Source organism: Pyrgilauda ruficollis, unplaced genomic scaffold, assembly GCF_017590135.1.
Source record: "Pyrgilauda ruficollis isolate IOZ18807 unplaced genomic scaffold, ASM1759013v1 scaffold17, whole genome shotgun sequence".
Classification (NCBI taxonomy): domain Eukaryota; kingdom Metazoa; phylum Chordata; class Aves; order Passeriformes; family Passeridae; genus Pyrgilauda; species Pyrgilauda ruficollis.
In genome coordinates, this window is record NW_024515875.1 from 11,164,221 (window position 1) to 11,172,258 (window position 8,038).

An 8,038-nucleotide genomic window follows, 5' to 3' on the forward strand; every position below is an offset into this window, starting at 1 on the left:
TTCCTCATGCTGCCTGTGAACTGACCAATGAGAAAAAGCCAAGAAGTCAGCACATCTGAAAGACTAAAGAAGAGGAAAAAGAATTATAATAATAAGAAAACCAACAAAAGAAAGAACAGCAGAAAAAAGACCAACATGTTCTCAAAAGCCCTGAAAGAATTAGAGAGAATCTGTAAGAGACGGGAAGATCAAACCAAAAAAGGTAAGAGATGAAAGAAAAACATGAAGGGTACTTGCTGGGAAGTGTCTTCTACAGTTTTTCCACTGGCTATATAGAAGCGAAACTTGTAAGAAAAACAACAGCGACCCAAAGAATTTCCACTAAAAGATGCTTAGAGCAGAGTCTCTGGTCCCTCCCTCCTGTGCCCTCACGTGCCTCGGGCTCATACTGGTTTCTTGGTGGTGACGCATCCTCTTAGTGATGTGAGGAAACTCGCTGCCCACCTGCAGTATAAAGGCATTTAGAGAAATGCTTTGATCAGAGAGAGAGAGAGAGCATGAGAGCAAGCACATCCCACTGACCCCTCTGTGCTCACCCACCCATTCCAGCAACCTTCTTTGCCCATGCCTCATTTTTGCTGATCTCTTCAAGCTTTGGAGCTCCTTGAGCACAGAGCTGAGTGAGAAGCAGCCCCTCTCCTGGATGCCACCATGAGGCCGGTGTCCCTGGTGCTGTTCCTCACCTTCACTCTGCTTCCTTTCGCTGGTAAGAGGGGCTGAACACGTTGGGGAGGGCAGAGTAGCTCAGTAATCTGAGTCTGGGTGTTACCTGATCCCTGGAAAGGCTGGAAGGGAGAACTTCAGCCCTTCCAACTCCACAGAAGGTGGCCAGATATCATGCTGTGTTCTAACCCACCCTGGCAAAGATGGCATCCCCAGCCCGGAGTGGGATAATACCGAATCCCCTCTTTGCTCAGCTCTCCATCTTGTTACAGCTGGCCACATCCTACCAGGATTATCGGAGGGGAGAAGCAGGGAGCAGAAAGTGTGGGTCAGAGAGGGGAGTGCAGCAGTGCTGCCCTGCCACTTGAGCCCCAGAAAGGCACGGGAGAGCGAAAAGCAGCTGCCTGACAAGATATCTGTGCTGTGGAAGAGGCATGGGGGAAGGTATGCCGGGGCCACAAGAGATACGAGTCCTTCTGGGGGAATGGGGGGGTTGGAGGCCCTTTGAGCCCCTTTTCTCCTTCTCCATATTCCCTCCTTCCCCATATTCCCTTCTTCCCCATATTCCTTCCTTCCCATATTCCCTCATTCCTGCCCCCTCCCTTGATCTCACGTTTGCCTCTGGCATGAGCTGCTCCCTTGTCCTGCTTCCAGCGTGCAGCAGGAGCCACACGTGGTGCTGGAAGTTGGCTTCTCGGGCCTGCAGAAGACAGCACAGCTCATGAAGCCCCGGGTGTCGCTCCAGGACTCCACCCTGCGCCATGGCAATTTCTCCCTGCGGATCGCCCCGGTCCGGAGCGAGGACGTTGGGCTGTATGAGGCACAGGTGAAATACAAGACAGAGGTGCACAGCTGCCACGTGGAGCTGGGGGTGATCACAGGTAGGAGAGGATGGAAAACCTGGGGAATGTTGATCTTAGGAGCGGGGAGGTTGTAAAGGTGGGATTGGGTGGGGATGCCGTGTTTGGCAGGGCAGGTGAGAGCACAGGCAGCACCCTCTGGGCAGTGCAGCTTCCTGCTGTCTGCCCTCAGCTCTGAAGGGAGAGCTGCCTGAGGGATAAAGTTAGGGCAGAGCAGACACACAGGGCTGCTTTGGTAGCTCCCCTGTGACTTCAGCTCACCCCCAACCCAAACCCTTCTTCTTTTTGCAGTGGCCCTCAGTCCACCCAATCCTGTGATAGAAAGAGAGGTGCTCTTGATGAGCTGCAACTCCAGCCACAGGGCCAGCCTTGTGGAGACATGCTGGTTCCACAACAAGCACCCGGGCCCCACCTCCAGGACCTTCTGCTACTTGTCTGGGTCTCTCTCCATCTTCCGTCCAGCCATGAGCGATGCGGGCTCCTGGCGCTGCCAGCTTCGGTACTCTGATGAGGAGGTCATTTCTGCCACATTCAACCTGCAAATTCTAGGTGAGATCAACCTCTGTGTTGATAGCCCAGCATCCCTAACCTGATCCCTTGGATGTGGCTGACTAACCTCAGTGGCCCCCACTTCCCAGCTCCCACCTTGTCCTCACTTCCCAGGTCAGTCACCTCCCTGCAGAGCTCTTTCCAGGCACCGTCCCACATTGTCTTCCTTCCCTGGCTCAGGTTTTGATGGCCCAACCAGCCCTGTGGTCTACACAGCAGCTGGCTCTGCAGCCGATCTGCCGTGCAGCCTGAGCTACCTTCCCAGAGCCTTTGGGATGAGTGTGGTGGCAGCCCACTGGAGCCGTCTTGCAGGAGGACATTTGGAAGACAGGGGCATCTCCCAGAATCTGAGCAGCAGAAGCTTCCCCCTGCATCTCCCCGCGGTGGGGCCGGGTGACGCGGGGCAGTACCGCTGCGCTGTCTCGGTGGGACACAGGACAATCAGCAGGGACGTGACCTTGGCCGTGGTTACAGGTAAGAGGAGAGACTGGGGTCCCTCACTGCAGATAAACATCCCCACAAGTCCGTGCAGTGAGCATGGGTACTCCTGGTCATGGGTTCCCACCCCGGGCAGCAAACAAGATCTCTATTCAGGGATTGCATTGCATTGGATGCTGCTGGAATCCTGGGTGACTTGATTATTCCTCTTAAGAATGAGAAAGACAAAGAAAATAATGTAGAGGAAGTAATCAAGAAAAGATGCAATAGAAGAAGGATGGACGAGGAAGAGATGTGGACATGCCTGTAGTCTTTCCTGAGGTTACTTTTTTCCCTTTGCTACAGTGACTGCGAGCATCCAAGGACCAATTTCTGAGGGGAATCATTTGGTGCTCACCTGCAGCCTCACGCACTCCCAGGGACATGAGCATTTCCAGTGGACACACCTTGACTCAGCCCCCACCAAGAGCAAGCTGGCTCTGGCTACTCCCCGTAGCTTGGAGGGCCACAGCTCCCGGATGGGACGTACCTTGGAAATACCCCAAGTGTCACAAAAGGACACGGGCACCTGGGAATGCAGTGTGTATGGCCCAGAAGGCAGACTGGGAGCAGTGCAGTATGAGCTGCAGATCACAGGTACTGTCCCCCATGGTTCTGCAAACAACCTCTTCCTTATCCTACTTAGCTCTCTGGTGCCCTTTCCTCTCTCAGCCTCATCCTGTCCTTCTCCCCTTGGACCACTTGGATCCCATCTTCTTAGCTTTCACCAGTTCCTCATGCTGCTCCTTCCAGTTCCTCGCCTACCTCTCTCCTATTTTGCCTGTTGCTGTGCAGTCCCACCCTTTCCTCAGTGCAAAATCAACCATCCCTTCCTTCCTAACTGTGGTTCCTCCTCGCAGGTGCCCAGGTCTCCAGCGCTCCCTCTATCTTCAGTGGGCAGGTTACTTTTGGGCTCACACTCACCCTCTTCTTCCTGCTTGCCGTTTGTGTTGTGGCTCTGGCCCTACAAAAAAGGGTAAGTGTCCATCACCCCATTTCTGTTATTTCCCCCGTACATCCACACTTTTTGACCTTCCCCAGATTACTCCAGAGAGCAGTGAGAGGTCCTGGGGACACAGTGGCCAGAGGAGGTATGGGGCTGGAGCAACGTGCTGGCAGTGTCATGGACACACAGGGAAAGCTGTGGCACTGGCACGTTGTACCTGGGGCATTGGCAGGTCTGGCTAACCATGGCATTCCTCAGGGGCAGGTCAGACACCTCAGAGAAGGAAGAAAACCTCCTAAGGTACAATCACAGTTGTGAAAAACCTCATGTTTATTCCCCTAGAGATGAAGGCATGCTGTAGTAGAGGAGGGCTAGTTGCCAGGCTTTTGTAGATGTCCTCTCTCTCATTCCTTAGCTGGATGTTTTCATGTAACCATCTCCTGTTCCGTACCAGTGCCTGCTGGTGCCCAGACACTGACATTGATGCAGAGCTGCTGTTTCTGGCTCAGCCCTCACACCTCAGCTCTCAGCTTCTGGCAACTTAAAGCCCTTCATTTGCTCAGCTTATTCCAGTATCTTGTCCTCTGAAAACTCTGCCTTGTACCTTTGCCTTTATGATCCTGCAAGACCAGACCAGGACTAATCATTCCCCAGCACGTCACTGGAAAAAAACTGTGCAAACAAGTCAGACTGTTTCTCTGAAGTTTTCCTATTATTGCTCTGCAAATTAATAAGGTGGCAAAATCATCCTTCAGAGTTTCCTTTTGCAGACAAGAGACACCTTTTGGGAGTAGCTGTGATGCAGCTGCCTCCTACTTAGCCTCATGGAAAGGGCCCACGATGACAATTCTAGTGGGGAAGGGGCTGGGCCATCAGAGCGAGATAAGTTTGGAAGAGCTTACCCTGGTGAAAGAGCTGGGAGCCTTGAAACCGCCTCGAGCTGAAGATGAGGGATGTGACAAAATTGATGAAAAGTCTTAGCAAGTCCCAGTGGCTGGAGACTGAAGGCAGGCAGCATCACAAAAGAAGCAAGGTGGAAATTTTTAAGAAACCACTGTGGGTAGTGCAAGAGCAGCTTGTGATAGGTTCTTCGTCATCTGTCCTTAATCAGCACTGATGGTAAAGGATAATATGAGGCAGAAATCTACACTTTCTGTGAGACTCTCTAAAGTGTGCAAGTCCAGGCCAAGGTCATCAGAACCAACCTTTCTGGCCCAAAACCTTGGGCTGGAACCCCTTGACAGTGCACCTGTAAAGCCTCTGCTAGCAGGACATGGGTGTCCAGCTGTTTGCTTAAGCAGCTCTCATCCCACCAGGGTATTCACCACCCCAAAGCATTTGTGTGTCCAGCAAGCCAGGCTCCCGTGTGGCAGCACGGCTCCTCTGTCCATGGGTGTTCCTCGAGCAGCTCTGGATGGCCCTGCTTTAGCAGGACTGGATCATCTCCAAAGGTCCTGCTGACCCCAGCCACGCTCTGGTTCTGTGATTCACACCCTTCCCAGCACAGGCTCCCGCAGAGTGCAGATGAGGTGGTGCCTGGAGCAGAGACACCAGCTCTTCTCTGGTTCTCTCTCTCTCTCTGCTGGCATCCTCTGAGACTGCATTTGCTGCTCCTGAGCTGGTTGGGAACGGGATGCTCCCCGCGGTGTATCGTGCACACCCGATGGGCTGCTGCCCACACATTAGGAATTCCCATTCCAATCCCCTGATCCTATCAATGTCTGATCGGTACTGTTGCACTTCATTGATCCTGTCACTCAGGTTAGAGCTGCCTCTCTCCTAAAATATCTGTGTCTTGCATGATATTCTCATCCTTTTTCTTCCAAATGAGGCTCCTCAACTTTATCAGCTGCCTAACTCATTAGCACTTTCACACTCTCTGTGCCAATAATGACTGGTCTTTGAAGACTTGTGCTTTTCATTTCCCTTCAGCCTGGCAGAAACCTGTCAGCAAACCCCAGTCCCTTCCTCTTAGCTGAGATCACACCTACCATGCCATTCTCTAACTAATCTCTTCCTTCTTGCTGTACTGTCTCTGTGTAACCCTGTGCTGCTATCAGGAGCCCTGAGATCTACCTCTTTTTCACTGTCTAGAAAGTCACTTGTGTGGTTCTGTCTTTAATTTGTTCTCATCTCATTTTGCACAAGCCTTCATGCCTTTATTACCTCTCCAAAAAGGTGTTGTACAATCTGACACACCTTCAAACCCGACAGCGGCCTGACCATTGCCCAGATCAGTGATTGCTCTCCCTTAGGCATGTCCTGTCTTTGTTATTCCTTATGCCCGTCACACCACAGAGGATCATGCTGAGCCAGCCTTCCCCAGAGGAATTGCATATCCCAGAGAGTGTCTTCTTCCCTGGCTCTGGGAAGGAATGGGAGCCTTCTGGTTGCAAGCAGTAGGACTGTCTTCCACGGCCAGACTCGTGCCGCTCAGTCTCCCTGCCGTGTCTGATGTAGCCTCTTGCTTCCCTTTCAGGCACGGGCTCCTGCCTTCCCAGCACTGGAAGGGATGTTTGCAGTCAATGTGCCACGGAACTCCATGGAGGAAAAGCAGAAAGGGAAGATCCAGCAAACGGAGTGCTGATGGAAGCAGGGGCGCCGGGGCTAGTCTGCATGGCAGGGTGAAACTCGGTGTGCCACGCAGAGAGAGATGGGCACCGTGCAGACCTCTCAGGAGGGCTAGGGATGGCATGAGCAGTGCAGGGCACCTTGGGAGCTCTGTTCCTGCAGAGGGGCTGGGAGCTGCAGCCAGGGCGAGGCAGACTCAGCACAGCAGTCAGGCGGCCAGCAGCAGATGCTTAGGAGCTATGGGGAGTATTTGAGCCAGTAGCTACTGCCTGCTTCAGTGCCACATCTCTGTCCCCCTCCGTCCCCCTCCTTCACGGCCTCTCTCTCAGGCTTTCTGTGGTGGAACGCTTGGATGCAGGACATGGCTGGAATCCATCTCCCCTGCAGTCTGACAATGTTTTTCCCCCCATGCTCACTCTCTTCTCCTCTCCCTCTCCCTGCACTGCCCTGCTCACTGCCCTGTTGCACATTTTGAGCATTTTAACTTATTAGAAATTCATTTTAGAATTAAAATAAATTCATGTGATGAAAAAGCCCACTGACCCCTGTGTGTGCTTGTGGAGGAGCGTGCCTATTTGACAGAGCCGGGTGTAACTCTGCCTGTGTGAAGCCATTTCTAAGGCTTTTGCTGCCTTCTCTTTCTCTTTCAGTTCTGTTTTACTGAAGTTGCCTGTTCGTTTCTGACATTTTCACAGTGGGGAAGGGGAAATTAAATGCCACTAGAGAAGGAAGAATCACAGGTTCAGTCTCTCCTTTTTGCTGCATTTCAGAGCCTTCTTTTCTTTTTTTTTTCTCCCATCTGACTGTCCTTGTTCATTCATTCATTTATTCCTTTAGTCCTCACATTTTCCTGAAAGATCTGCAAGTGGTATTATGGCTCTTTGTCACTCTCTTCCTGCTAAGGATGTACTTAGCAATGTCAGCATGAGTCTGCCAGGCCCTGCCTCTCAAGACCTTCAATGTGTTTAGGTTTCATGCAGTCAGAGAACGCTCTTCACGTCCCCTCTGAGCAGCCGTGGAGGACTGTGGTGCTGCTCTTGAACAGCCACTGAATGCAGCCCCAGAAGAAACACTTGGTCGTGAGAGTCACGTGTGTGACTCTCCCATATGGGTCCCCACGCTGAGGCTGCTCCGTCTTCAGGATGGAAGATTCTCTTGACTTGAGAGAAGGTCACCATAGCCAGGCCAGCTCTTCATTATTTCAGCAGGCACATGAACAGACATTCTCACTGTGTGGCTCTGACCTTCCCTCCCCAAAAGGTTCAGGCACTCAGGTAGTGAATGAATTCAGGTATCCTTAGACTGCAGGTAGCGCAGCAATGCCCAAAAGTCACAACTAGCCCACTCCAGGAGGATGTCTGGACTCCTCAGCTCTTCAGCTACCCAGCTGTCCGTGTATTTTACTGAAAATGACACCCCTTTCTCCACTGAATGCTAGAGAAGTGCAGCAGAGCAGCGAGGTAGACTTGTCTGCTTCAACCGTCCCATGCAATTCCAGGCAGACCCTGGAGCAGAACCAACATAAGGCAAGACAGTCCAGCGTGGTACCAGGATCTCCCGTGGCAAATGATAATGCTGCCATTTTTTTTCAAGTGAGAGTGATCTGTCTAGCTCAACCACCTCTCTCTGCCAGATGTTTGGAGGTAGAGGAAAGGTTGGTTAACCCCCGTGGGGCTGAGGGGCAATCCAGGATCCATCAGGATCACACAATAGTCTCTCAGTGCCTGACAGTGGTTTGCTCTCTCTTCCCACACACAATGGGATGCTCTCTCCTCGTGTGGGTAACACTTTCAGCACTGCCTGTTACCAGCCTGGGTGTTCTCATTGCTCAGATGTGTGCCTGGCCTGTCTTTAAACCTCCCTGTTTCCTTGTACTCTCTGACTTCCTCCAGCAATCCGTCCTCGGATCTGCTTATTCACTGTGTGAAAATGGTTCCTCTCTCAGTTTGAAATTAAAAGCTTTCCACTTTCA

General features: G+C 52.1%; 1 protein-coding gene across 1 annotated transcript; it reads left to right on the top strand.

Annotated features, from left to right (window-relative positions):
- The first annotated feature begins 592 nt into the window (after positions 1 to 592).
- Positions 593 to 6,474, top strand: LAG3 (lymphocyte activating 3). Its single transcript, XM_041464031.1, has 8 exons — positions 593 to 706; positions 936 to 1,107; positions 1,318 to 1,544; positions 1,815 to 2,072; positions 2,253 to 2,546; positions 2,856 to 3,146; positions 3,410 to 3,525; positions 5,975 to 6,474. Exons 1-8 carry the CDS (start codon positions 652 to 654, stop codon positions 6,080 to 6,082), a joined length of 1,521 nt encoding a protein of 506 aa, XP_041319965.1. The 5' UTR covers positions 593 to 651; the 3' UTR covers positions 6,083 to 6,474.
- Positions 6,475 to 8,038: the final 1,564 nt, after the last annotated feature.